This window comes from Pseudorca crassidens, chromosome 20 (genome assembly GCF_039906515.1).
Source record: "Pseudorca crassidens isolate mPseCra1 chromosome 20, mPseCra1.hap1, whole genome shotgun sequence".
NCBI classification, from domain to species: domain Eukaryota; kingdom Metazoa; phylum Chordata; class Mammalia; order Artiodactyla; family Delphinidae; genus Pseudorca; species Pseudorca crassidens.
The window spans coordinates 53,135,891-53,149,862 of record NC_090315.1 but is presented as its reverse complement, the minus strand read 5'-3'; the positions used below and the strand labels follow the sequence as shown (position 1 = coordinate 53,149,862).

Sequence of the window (13,972 nt, the reverse complement as noted above, 5' to 3'; positions counted from 1 at the left end):
CTTAACGGTTAAAAACTAATGGTCCCGTTAAGACTTGGAAGATAGTCCTATTATGTAACAGTTGGCTCTCCTCGGCTAAATGGTTCCCGTCCAACGTGGTCTGAAACCAGGACTGGAGGAAGCATGAAGAGGCAGTGCAGCTCAGCTCCCACTAGAGCAGCATGGTGTCAAGGAGAAAGAGGAGAGTCACAACGGAGGAAAATCCTACATCTGCCACCAACCTGCCAAGTGACCCTGTGAAAGTCACTCAGTTTCTCTGATCTCGGTTTCTGGCACATTAAGAACGACAGACAGTGCAGCGTGGTGGTTGAGGAGGGGGGCCCAGGAATGCCCGACTGCACGGGATCTCAGCCCCTCTGCTTCCTGGCCACGTGCCTTCAGATAACTCACCCTCCCTGGTCTCATTTTCCTCATCTGTGTAATAGACATAATGACAGCACCCACCCCGAGGGTTGCTTTGAGAATTAAATCAGAAAAAGCATGCAAAGGGTTCTGGGTATGGGGCTCATAATGGGCACTCAATAAATGAGCTGTTACTGCTGCTACGGTGGTGGTTATTATTATTCACTCCCAAACAACCACAGAAATACAAGGTTGAGGAGAGTCAGTCACTAGCAGGAAAACACTGCCTGCTTTCTGGCCACTGAGACAATGGCTCGTGTGAGGTAAACTGGGCTTCTGCCGGCCACCACTCTCTTCCCAGAGCCGAGAAGAGAGCTGGGGCTTCGGAGGCATGCCTTAAATGCCTGTTAAGTGAATGAACAAGCGGATAAATGAATCAGGAAGGGATAAAAAAGCAAATGTCTTAAGAGCTACTGCTCTATCCTGAAGAGAGGATCTCCGAGACCACCGGCACGGGCTCGCAGCTACCAAACGCTGCTGAGAGCGCACGCAGTAGGGCTCGCCTAGGTCTGCTGGCCGCGTGGGCACGGTACCCAACTGTTCGTAGGAGCGCAGGGCCGGCACCTAAGGGGATGGTGCAGCTCCCACTACAGACTCTGAGTTCACATTTCAACCTCAAGTACTCAGGCTACGGAATTGCTCCAGAAAGGGCTTTAGAGAACAGACTTCTCAACAGTCTAAAACAACAGAGTGAAAGACTAAGGGAGAAATAAGAAGAACTGGCTACTGGACAGCACTGAGGGGTCAGACCTGAATATCTGGTTTAAGATACCTCCCCTTACATCCATCATCTGCGTGGAGAACTATAAAACTAACGACCCCGACAGAGGCGAACCCCCAGACAGTTTGTCATTTTATCAGTGTTCTCCGAATTCAGCCACTCGGTGCCCCTTCTGGAACTGTTTTATCCTTGGCACCTCCTGTACCATTATTAACTTAATCCCTGTGTTTAAATCAACTCACTGAAAAAGAAAAATTAAATGAAGTTATTTGTTAAAGAAATTTAAACCACTGTGTTAAACGAGAAACCAGTATTGCCTGCCCTAAATAATACGAGGGAACTGTAAAAATAAACACTTGGAAACAAAATATTGTAATGAAAATGAAGCTAACCACCACTGCTTTCCTCAGCTCTGGCTCTGAGGGCTGCTCTGTTAGAAAGATGTTGGCAGGGATGGCAAAAAAATCTGCCGGTCCCTAGCGAAGGCTTCCTCCTTCAGGCATTTTGAAAGTCTGAGAAAGATGAGGGAATGAAAAGGAGGACGTTTCTCATGATGTGAGTCCACGCTTTTGGAACCACATTCACGCACCACGTAAAATCACTGCAGGTTTGCGAAACAGCAGAATCTTCTTCTCGTGCTCTGACGTTCAGCCCCCTTGCAGGACTGGAGAGCGGACCTTACTTGTTTCCAAGTGCAATTAAAATACACTTTTCCTCGATTCTGGGAGGCACTGCAAAAATATCTGTAATCAGGATGCAGCTTACAATCGGGTGGCTTTTAGGAGCCACTTTTACTGCTGCTTAGTACTGTCTTTCCCTTTTTATCTGGGCTGTTATGAGATTGATGACGCATCTCAAAATGAGGGTGACTCAGAGTCAAGAAAATACGGTACACCTTCACTGGGCCAATATAAATGAGCCTCCCGTCTGAACGCCAAGACAACACAATAGCCTTCCGGCCTCCCCATTGTGTTCATCTGATAAAGACATTACAATACAAGCTATTATGATCTATAACCCTGCACTGGAACACTCACACATTCTTGGCCTTGAACGCTTGAGCAAAATGCTGCACGCTATGGAGCAGAGCGAGGTCCAGGGTCATTGCTTCTACCTTGGCTTTATGCTGGAATGAGAGAAAATAAAAAGAAATGATAAATAACAGCAAGTTTAGTTCATGGTATCAAGTTACAGTAAATGTGTTATGGAACATGTCGGAATTCCCCTGTTTAATATTAGACGCCCAGAGAGAATATAAATCATCGGAATGAATGGAAGAACGGGGCGTTTTACTGCCAAGTTGAGGGAGGATGGGAGGCTGGGACTCTGCTGAAACTCCATGCTGGGGGGTTGTGCTGTTTGACTCAGCGCACGAAACAGGGTCCTAAGGGTCCTCGGGCTCACACAGCTCCTCTCCATCTGCCTCCTAAAAAAACTGTAATGATAGGGCAACACCAGGACAAAGCCTGGCTCCTGCAAGAACTCCGGAGACCACGTGTTAATCTCAAAAGCTGCCCTCCGGTTCTGAAATGATTCCACCAAGCCTGCATGAAAAATGAGAGACAATTCATGTACAGAAAGTACAAACGCAGGCAAAACTCGTTTATATCAACGGAGCCTGACTGCTCAACACCTCCCTGGTTTAGTAACCCTGTGAACCCTATAGATGGGCAGGGCACATATGGATGGAATAATGATGCTATTAATGAGGCCATTAATGTCTATGCTGAGCCAATGGTGGGTGGGCACTTACAGGCATCATCTCATTTCATCCTCAGGACAACTGAAGGATACATTTGTAGTTTGCCTGTTTTACAGTGTGGCATCTTATAAGAGATTGCAGAGCTAAGAAGTGTGGACGGCAAGACCTCAAGTCAGTCTGACACTGGCTGGAGCCCAAGTTCCCTCCTGGAGAGACACCAAAAGGACTGCAGTGGTCAGGATTGAAGCTACCCTGTTCCACTGCAGGGCCTCCTAGCACACTTCTGGAAAGATCAGAGTTGCCTTGTATTTACAGAGCCCTCCCAATTTTTGAGTCTCGCTGGACTTTGGAGTGTGAGCTGAAATGCTATCACTTCTTAGACGTCCCTCCGCTGAAGGACAGACTGCCAGGCCACCTGCCTGTTCAGGTAAGCAGATCCCCATAAAACGAATGGTGAGCTTGGGAATTCTTGTCTAGACTGCGATGTTAAAGTAAGACTATGGAGACTAACACAGTACTAGAATATTATGAAGGGGGATGCAAACGGCACTGCTGGGGACATCCTCCACCCAAACGGATGCAAACTGTGCTGAGAAGCTTCGTGTGTCTACGGCAGTTCACCTCTGCCGCCTAGGTCCTGGGCTCCGACCCAAGTCCCGGGCCTTGAACAATACATATCAGGCCGAGGCAGCAGAAAAGCACACTGACTTTGGGCCCTGTAACCTTTCTGAGCCTCAGTTCCCTCATCTGTAAATGTGAATATTATCTACTCTCAGCGTTGTGAGATTAAGTATAAAGCATCTAACATCCCGCCTTGAAGAGACAAAGTATTTCATCAGTTTAACCAGGAGGAGATAAGATGCCCGTGGTGACAAATTCTTCCCCTGAGGCCACTGTGTAGTAAACCATGGTTTGGGTGGGCAACAGTGCAGCAAGGTGGATGAAACGATGTTGATGACAAGCACCAGTGCCCCCCGAAGACCACATCGGACCAGATCACTGTTGGCTCCTGGAGGATCCAGGTCCTGCCCGCTAACAGAGTCCAGTTTTAGGGAAAGGGCGTAGGGAGGGATTCAATGACCTCCCCAAACCCCAAGAGCTTATCAGTGGCAAAGGCAAGCTGGCCAAAGAAGATTTAAATTCCTCAGGTAACAGCAGCAGATGCTCAAACCTGCAGATTTTGGAAGACGGAGAAGTGTTTAACCTGATGCAGGAAAAGGGCAAGTGCCAACACGTGGGGTTTTTTTTTTTTTTTTTTTTTTGCGGAACGCGGGCCTCTCACCGCTGCGGCCTCTCCCGCTGCGGAGCACAGGCTCCGGACGCGCAGGCTCAGCGGCCATGGATCACGGGCCCAGCCGCTCCGCGGCATGTGGGACCTTCCCAGACCGGGGCACGAACCCATGTCCCCTGCATCGGCAGGCGGACTCTCAACCACTGCGCCACCAGGGAAGCCCCAACACATGAGTTTTGTTAGGGAAGTATTGCACCTGGAGGGTCCAGGTAAGGCAAGGTACGCCCCTCATCCTACAGGGAGGGAAACTGCCCCCAGGAGAAGAGGATGCACTTGAGTGATACTGTACCCCATGCAGAGCGCTTGGGTCTCCAGATGGGGAGCAAACCCCCCCACCGCTTTCTGTCTGCATGACGGATATTTATCTGTGGCTAAAACCTCTTCTGAGTGGGAAGTCTGCTAATGGCTAACTTGTCTTCCCCACAGATTCTTATGCCTCCTAAATGCTCAACTCCCCAATCTGATGTCCCGAGTGAGCGAGTAAAGTGGCCTTTCACCCTCATCCTGCCCGCTCCGGCCCCAGCCTCTCCCGGCACAGAGCACGGCACGCACCGCCAACACAGAATCTTACAGAACTTTGAATGGATCACAAGAGGAAAGTCAACTATTTCATCTACTAAGGAAGGGGTGGTAAAGACATTGCTCCTCTCAGCCGAGCCCCCGATGGAAACCCCAAGGGATACGCTGGCTACGTATTAGAAAAATGGATGTTCCTTCTTCCCCCATAGAACAGGGAGAACATACCCAGATGGTGACCCCAAAGCAATATTTCCAATGAAAATGATGGCGCAGCCCAATGGGCCAGCACATTCTTCTAAACGTGCAACTTACACGTGGTAAACTGTCTTCTGGTCCTCCCCCTTCACTTGACGATAAAGCACAGGGCTGCCACTACCAATAAGCACAAAATCAGACCGTACACATCCAGGGGGAACAAGGGGTCACAAGCCATCAAGTAGTTCAACAGACTAATCCACAGGCTGTGTGTTACTAGGCTCCTGGGGACAGTGATTCACGTCCACACGCAATTACTCAGGTAATTCTCCTGCCCTCGGTATCAGGTTTCCTGTTCTGCTACTTACCCTGAGAAATGCAGAGAAACTGTGTGCGCAATTCAGTTAAGTCCAGTGAAGGAAAAACACAGCTTTTAGAATTAAGGTGTGTGTATGCGTTGATGTGTATGGGTTGGGGGGTTTGCTCCTCCGATTGGCAGACAAACTTAACGAGATAGAAATGTTTATCGTGGGACATGCTCTAAATGAGAAGGCAGGGGCTGACGGACTGCAAACAGAAAGCATTTGTGAGGGCTAAGCTGCTGATTGCTAGGTGAAAGCACGAGGCCCCATCTGCCAAGGTGAGCTTTCCCGCTGAGTCTGACTATGAACCTGGGACTGGCCACAGTTCACTATCTTGGTATAACTCACTTTTGCTGCTGTTGTTGTCGTTAACTTTAATTTGGAACGAATTATAGACTCACAGGAAGTGGCAAAAATAGTAGTGAGAGTGCCCACATACCCGTCTCCTAGCATCCGCCGAAGGGGGCATCTTATCCAAGTATAGCACATTATCAAAATTAGAAAAGTGACGCTGTCACAGTGTAATTTATTAGACCGCAGACATTACTTGGATTTCACCAGTTCTGGGACGCACTCAGTTCCTTTTACTTGGAATAACTGCGTGTATAATTCTACGACATTTTATCACGTGCACAGATTCAAGATACAGAACTATTCCGTCACCACTAAAGAACCGTTGAGTTTTTTTTTAAGATTTTTTTAAGCGTATGCCGCTCAGGATGTGAAAAGTTCAGGCTGTTTGGCCAGAGTGTGCTCTCTGGATTGGCAACAGATGCCCATACACAAAGTCCTAGCTTAAAACGCTTTTGTAGCTTGGAATGGCCAACAAGATACGCTCCTAATTCCTTAGTGTGGCTCACACAAGTGCCTCCGTATTGATCAGGATGAGCTTCAGCAAGGAACAGCCCCCAAACCTCAATGTCTTAAGACAACAGACGATTATTACTTGCTCACGCTTCATGCCCATCTCAGGTCAGTGGGGTCCTGTTTATTGTCGCTGGCCAGGGGCCCCATCAGGTGGAGCCTCCTCCCTCTGTAGCATCACCAGTCTCTACAGTGCAGGGAAGAGAATGTGACAAGGTGTGCGTGGAATGTCACAGGCTTCCACCCAGTGGTGACACGTGTCACTTGTGCTCACGTTTTGTTGGCAGAGTAAGTGTTGTGGCTGTGCTTAGCTTCGAAAAGGTGCAACCCTCCGCATGCCCAGCAAGAACAGAAATGCAAACATATGCACAATGAATAACAGTAACGACTAACACTCAGTCCACGATTTTGCCCCGTCTACCTCTCTAGGCTCATTTCAGGCCACTTCCTGCTTCATACTTTCCATTAGTGATAGAAAAATTTAGAAATGACAGATGAACGTGGCCAAAAGAAAGCATCTATAATCCCACCACCCCAATATTAACTGTTAGCTTTCCAAAGGTCCCTCCCCTCTTCCCTTCCTCTCTACCTATCCATCTATCCAGCCAGCCGGCCAACCGTCCATCCACTTAGCTTTGGTTAACAGAAACAACTTCTTACTAGAACTTTGAATCTTAAAATGCTATAAAATGCCTCTCTCAACCCTTGCCCAAATCCTCACCCTTTTCTTTAATCACACCAGTACACAAATTTATCATCTCAGGCAAAACAGGAATGTAAATTTATTTTAAATTATGTATACAGATGCTGGCGCCCATCGCTTTCAAAGAGAGCTGCACAGGTGGCATTCCACACACGAAGCACCAGGCAACGCCTAAGTCGTTGAGAAGCCCACCTGCTCCCAACACCCCAGGCTCAGCCAGAAAGACACAGGAATGAAGCAACCCACACGCTCTCCTTCCATTTCCCTGGAAGTCAGGGGACGCTCGGTGGCACCACAGTCCACCCACACTCTCAACAGACCAAGTCTTCTTGGTTTGTTCTTTATAAAGTTCAGAAAACCTGGCTTAGTGATTCAGGAGTCTGCAAATGCAGAATCAAAGGGGTTCCTGCTGTTGTTATGTAACAGTGATCTCTCATACCGTTTTACGCCTATAAATTAGCCAAGTATGACTCAGATGTGATACTGCCTGAAACCAAAGGAACCATATAGGGACTGTGCGGTATTTAAAGGGAGAAGTGGGAAGATGTTATCATCCACGGGAGACGGCAGAGTTGGGCTGACCCGGAACCACAGACCAGCATGACCACAGTGCTGACAGTGCGACTTCAGGGGAGCTGTGTGACTGCTCTGGGCCTTAGCACCAATGCCAAAATGTGCGTTTGCCTTGCACGATTAGGGTAAAGATGAGGTATGATGTATATAAGATATGGGGCACATAAATAATAATAATCATTTGTAAGGCCACTGCTAAAATGTGATGTCCACTGTTTGTTTTTCAATCATAAAGCATATTAGCAATTGCAGTCTCCCTTCTTTATTTCACAAATTTACCTGAAGTAGCTCAAAGTATGAACAGCAGCTCTGTGACGGAGGATGGATGATACATGACCCCAGAGCAGGAGGAAGGAGGCTCACCGAATCCCCCAGAGGCCAAGGCACCCCAGTTTCCAAACTCAGTAAGTGTTCTGAACCTGAAAGGTGTTAAGGCCATGGTGAAGGCCACAGACTCAAGCTGGACCTCCTGGGTCTAAATCCCACTTCTAGCACTTACCAACTGGGAAAGTTACTTCTTGTGCAATCAGTTTTCTCTTCTGTAAGATGGAAACAAGAGCACCTGCTTTATCAGGAAATGAGGTGATATATGTAAAATCCTTAGAACAGCGCCTGACACCTGAGCAGTATTCTGTAACTCTTACCAAGGAACAGTATTACTCTGATTGCTTTTGTTGTTGTCTTTAGCACTGTTGTCAACAACATCACCATCATGACCATCATCATCACCATCTGCACTGAACTGCTTCACTCTTCACTGAGACAGGTGAACGGGGCCCAACTGGCCGATGGCAGCAATCTGAGAACCTGGCCATGTGAGCCCTCGCCCCACAGTACCCTCTTTCCTTACAGTAACCCTCTGTGGGCAGCTATTATCACCCGCCCATTTCACAGATGGAGAAAATTAAGTTCATAAAGTGACTGCATATCTTCATGCAGGTAGTAACTGGCAGAACCACAATTCACACCAAGCCATGATTTTAATCCCTACTGCATACTCCACAATGCCCACATGGCCCACCTGTCCTCATGCCCCTCAGAGGCCTTCACACCAAGGCCAATCCCAGGGGAAACCACCAGATCTGTAATAGCCTCGTACAGAGGCAGCATGCTGTCCCGTTCCTGGTCCACAATAAGAGAGACAATATTTACAAGAGTGAACTCATTCACTCATTCATTCACTAACTCTGCCTCTAAAGGTACACATATATTCCAAAGATCCCACCTCCTTTACTTCTTTTCTTTTATTCCCCATCATTGCAACACCACGTAAGAGGAAATATCTCACACCCATAATCCGCTTACCATCAATGGAAGAACAAAAAAGATAACATCTAATGGTAATAGGCCTTTGGAAAGCTGTATATGAATAATTTCAAGCGACCAAACATATTTAAAAAACAGATTACTCCTTAAAAACCATTATGAATTGTAAACTATGAATTAGCTAGAGTATATCAATGACTTTTCTCCACTATCCCGTAACGAACCAAAAGTAGCTGGTCTGGGAACCAAGCTGTTGTGTGTGATGGGACCTCAAGGTGAACTCAGGTGGGCACACTTCAAAATACTCTCATCTAGTCCAGGAGTCTTGTTTCCTCCACTCAACTGGACCAAAGCATCCCCACTGCACTCTTTCTACTCAATCCTAGCCTAGCAGCAGGTAAGATCAGCTCTTCCTCCTGGTATGATACAAGGGCCACCTGTGAGCTGGTCAAAAAGAAGAGCACACGGTAACAACTGTTGGAGATGGAAGGATAGAGAAACCCAGATGAATGAATGGGAGCAGGGAGCCCAGCCTCCAACACACCCAGAGGAAACTCTCTTTCAGCAGATGGGGACTCACCCTGTGGAGCCACAGGGGTGAGACTGACCATGTACCGTGAAGGTGCCAATCTACGTGAATTTGATGGGTGTGTGCCTACCCTCTCTTACACTTAGAGAAGAGTTCGTTTCAGGGTTTCCCCAAAAAAAGCTCTCATGTACATATATTTATTGATAACCAGAGCCAAAAAAATAATGAGCATCTATGACAAGCTTGGCATTTATTTTTCATTAAAGAGTCATAGGAAAAAATCTTTTGAAGTATCTAGCATTTCCCCCATTCCACAGACTACAAAACAGAGGCTGGTATGGTTTAAGTGGCACAGCCTAGTCAGACACAGATCCAAGTTCCCAACTGGTTGGGATGGTTCCAGGACTCGCGTCCTCACTGGAGTACCACACCGCGCTGTAGCCCTGTCCGCATATTCTTCCACAGATGACGCTGAGAAGCTATGAAGAAAGTAACACCCTCTATGTATTCCTGTTTGTGTCTCTTTTGCATCATATTTATTTCATACACTTCAAATTTACAAGAGAAGCCTAGTGCTGAAGGGGAAAATGTAACCAAGGCAATAATCTACATTCAGAGCTTATTGCTAACGGCCTCCTGCAAATTCTAATCCAATGGGCCCTAACTGCGTCACGCCGATGCCTCTCACCCTTCCACTTTACATTCACTTGGTCCTGACTTTATGTTCTGAAACCTTAAATACGAGTTGTCACATTTACAACAGCAGGAGACACTGGTGCTGAGCATGTTATTGACATGACAGTATTCACTGAACTACAATACGGACCTAACTACACTGGTTTCATAATTCACCAACATCCTATGCGGGACTTCACAACGCCAATTTCTCCAGTATCTTTTAAGTGATGTTAATGGTGGCCACGGGTGGCGGCGTTTTCGCTGGGAAAGGCAGGAGTAGATAGAGACTTGCATCTCCTTTCAGCTCTTGTACCTCTCAGGAGAATAACCCAAACCAGCATCGTGAGCGAGCCTGATGGGGAGTTTGCCCAACCTTGGGACAAGCCTAAAGATTAAAAGGACGTACTGATACGTGCTCTTTCTGAAAAAGCATTTCTCCCCAAGGAGAAAGCAGAGTTTAAGAGTCTCTTTTACGGCTCTACACACCTGTACCAATCTGTACACCACTGTGCCTTCAACAAGGAAAATGCTCTTAGGGAAGAGTCCAATTTCGAAATAGGGAACCAAACCAAAAATGATCCTTGGCAAACCCCTGGATTTTTTCTTACAGCCTTGAAGGAGAGGGGTTGATTTTGTCAGATCAACCATCAGGCAGCAGCCTTCACTCCTGAGCCCTCACGAGTGCCCTTGAACTCTGCCTTCCCCACTAAATTCGTAAACACCCCTAATAAGAAAATCATGACCACGCTTTCTTCGTTATATACAGGTCAGAATTTCTGCCTTGGGTGGCTGGAACTCAACTTGCAAAATAACTGTATCAATATCTACAGGTAATTGTGAGGCTGATTCAAGGAGGAACTGCACCGGATAACGACTCATTTAATTTGGTGTATGAGTTAACGCTCCACGTGAAGCAAAACTATTAAAAATGCTTAGACGGTAATAGGCAATATTTTGCACTCTGGATAAAAAAATGCTTATCTTGCCAGAAACAAACAAGAGAGTGAAAATATCCGAAAACCTTCCAACTTCCCTCTATGAGATGTGTTCACTTTGCAGCTTAAAAACAGTTTCAGGAAGGACAGCAAATGGCACGGGAGTTTGGCAGTCAACATGATCGGGCATTTATGCCTTGCTATTGAAGAAAGAGCCTTTTTTTCATAGTGAATTTTTCATTCTAATGTAAGTGATGATTTACATTAACTATAGGTAAGGCACGGCTACATTTTCCTGAAGGATTGCAGGCAAGTAAAGACTAGCACAGTAAGTCGAAGCGTAAAAGCTTTCTCTGTCATAATATTTATTATAATGGCATATAAAATAGCTGAAATAAATAATAGATGACTAAAGGTAAATTCATATGATAAAGAATCCTTCAGGAGACACCATTACTTTTGACTGTTCTAGTTTTATATACAGTTGAAGACTCTTAATAAACAGGCCCTATATCTTATGTAAGTATTGGAAACATCAACGCTGTGCTTTAAAGGCAACAGACTGGACATCAGCTAATTTACTGTATAATTAGATCCTCAACAGGAACAGTCTATATATTTTGAATATTTAATAGGTGGGGTCCTTAATGAAACTTGTTAAGGAAAGGGCACTGGAAGCCCCTTCTTTGGGGAAGTTGCTGATAAAAGAAAAATCAGTGTCCCCCACCCCACAAGATTCAGAACGGTGCATAGTTTAAAACACAGAGATGTGGGACCTGTTGATTATCTGCTGACAGGTCAATGGTGGTTAGTTAAATTGACTAGCGAGAGACAAACAAGATTTGTCTGCTGTGGTTGAAAAGCTTCTGAATTCCACATGAAGGACCTGTGAAGTCTGAAAGATGCTCAGATGGAGAGAGACTCTCTTCATTACCACCCTCAGGATGCGGAGGAACACACACTAACAGGCCAGTATCTGCCTCAGGGCTTCTCATCCAGGGACACGCCACCCCCAGGGGACATCCGGCAAGGTCAGAGACATTTCTGGTGGTCACAATTTGTTGGGGGGTGGGGGGCTACTGCTATCTAGTGGGTAGAGGCCAGGGATGCCGAACATCCTACAACTGCCCCCAGATGGCAACGGTGCCGAGGCTGCCTGTGTGAGTTTAGTGAGAGGAACCGCGATTCACCCTAAGTGGGCTTCAGCGACTTAAATTCATCCTTATTTATAAAAATAAAACTGGCTCACTAGTGAAAGTATAAATAATACAGAAGTGGATAATGTATCAAGTGAAAGTATCTCCGGAATCCCTCTGCCCCAAGATAAACAGAGTGACAGTGATGCAAATCCTTCCAGAGTACATCTTCTACACATATAAAAACACTGGGCCATAATACATTTCTACAAACATAGTATCGTACTTCACGGGCTATTATATCATCTGGGTTTTCCCAGTGAACACATAATTGAATACATCTAAATAGACTCCACCCACATTCTTTCCAACCAGTAGGTTTAGCCCATTGTAGGGCTGTTCAAGAATTTATTATCCCCTTTAGATTCCTCAGCCCTCCACACCCTTCACTAGCCTTGTGAACTTTTTACTTAAATTCCCGATGCCTGACCTTCCTTATCTGTAAACATAGAAATAATAGAAGAACCTCCTCCTGGGGATTACTGTGAGAATTCAATGAGATAATAACCATGGAAAGCACCTTAAACAGATATGCTCTAACTGTTAACTACTGCTGTTGTTGTAATTAATATTATTTTACATAGTTTCAAGGTTTTTGTTACTAAAAGCAATGCTGCAATACCTATGTTTCGCAATAAATGATTGTTTTTTTCTAGAGGATAAGTTCCTGGAAGTAGAACTGCTAAGTAAAGAGATATCTACATTTTAAACTTTGATAGATTTTTACTGGGTGTCCTCCTAAAAGGTTGTATCAATGTCTATTCCCAAGAACACTGCAGGAGACTATGAAAGAAAACCAAAACCACCAATAATTCACATTGACAGTTAAAGTAAATTAAAATGCACAGTCTCATATCTCTGTCTCTGATTCCTGGTACAAAGTGAGTGGCACAGAGTAGGTTTTCAAGACGGGCTTTAATTTAGAAAATGGATGAATGAATAAATAACACACCACCAAACTTGGGACAAATTTGTAAGTAGAAATAAAATCATGTTAGTGATGTTGGCAGCAACGATTTCCCATAAGCCATTTAGAGAGTCAGGCTTTCCTCCTGGTGCATCAGAATGGCTGGCCGAGGGCCTGCCTCTCAGAAATTGGCTGCACTGCATGATGACAGATGTGAGCCTGGTATGCAGAACATGCAGTAAACATGTAATAGTATCATCACGCTTGGGGACTGACCACGACGGTTATTTTTAATTTATGGGTGAATTGAAAGAGAGAAATCTTTCAGAGGTTCTGCAGAAGCCAAGCAGGATATTCAACAGATAAACTAGAAAAGATTAAGAGTATATGTGCTTCCAAGAGAAACGGGGTTTCCTGCTTAAGTGGCATCCGCCTAAGAAGGCTCTAATAAGTTCCAATGAAAACACCCAGAAAGGAAGGAAAGATGAGAACTCAACATAATACACACACACACACACACACACACACACACACACACACACACACACGAGGCACAGTCAAGTTATCCCCAAACGTTGTGCATCTTTTACGTTAGCTACAAGACCAAGTAAATTACTCTTAAAAAGTAACTGAAGACAGAATTGAAACAATAACAAAGGTTGTTGTTTTTTTTTTGGGGGGGGGGGCAGGGATTTCATCGAGCCATTGAATCATGTATGGCCTGGTTTTGCTGGTTAAAATGATAGAGACAGTAAACAGTTTTATACTAAGTAAGAGAAAATTTAGATATGTACGTGAAAATTTCCAGAAGAAAGAAAAATATCAGAAGAGAGGGAGGGAAAAGAAAAGGGGAGGAAGGGGAGGGAGAGGACTAGGCCAGGAGGGGAGGGGAGGGGAGGGGAGGGGGAAGAAGAAGAAGAAAGTTAGTTTAGCTTCCAAACCAGCAGCAGCAGGATCAAAAAAAAAAAAAAAAAAAAAAAGATGCATGGGGTACACTGGATATAAAGAAACTGGATAAATGCAAAAATAATATCCAAGAAAGAATTAAAATTTAGTAATAAAGGAAAACACTTGGACACTTGGTAGAGAGGAAACACAAAATGAAATTCAGAAACCAGTACAGGTATAT

At 45.4% G+C, this 13,972-nt stretch overlaps 1 protein-coding gene across 2 annotated transcripts in view; it reads right to left on the bottom strand.

Moving 5' to 3' along the window:
• Positions 1 to 13,972, bottom strand: part of WWOX (WW domain containing oxidoreductase) — a 978,254-nt gene that overhangs the window by 722,905 nt on the left and 241,377 nt on the right. For both annotated transcript variants that reach the window (XM_067719419.1, XM_067719418.1), the window contains exon 6: positions 2,161 to 2,249. In XM_067719419.1, coding sequence (XP_067575520.1) covers positions 2,161 to 2,249 — 89 coding nt within the window. The remainder of the gene's footprint in view (positions 1 to 2,160; positions 2,250 to 13,972) is intronic.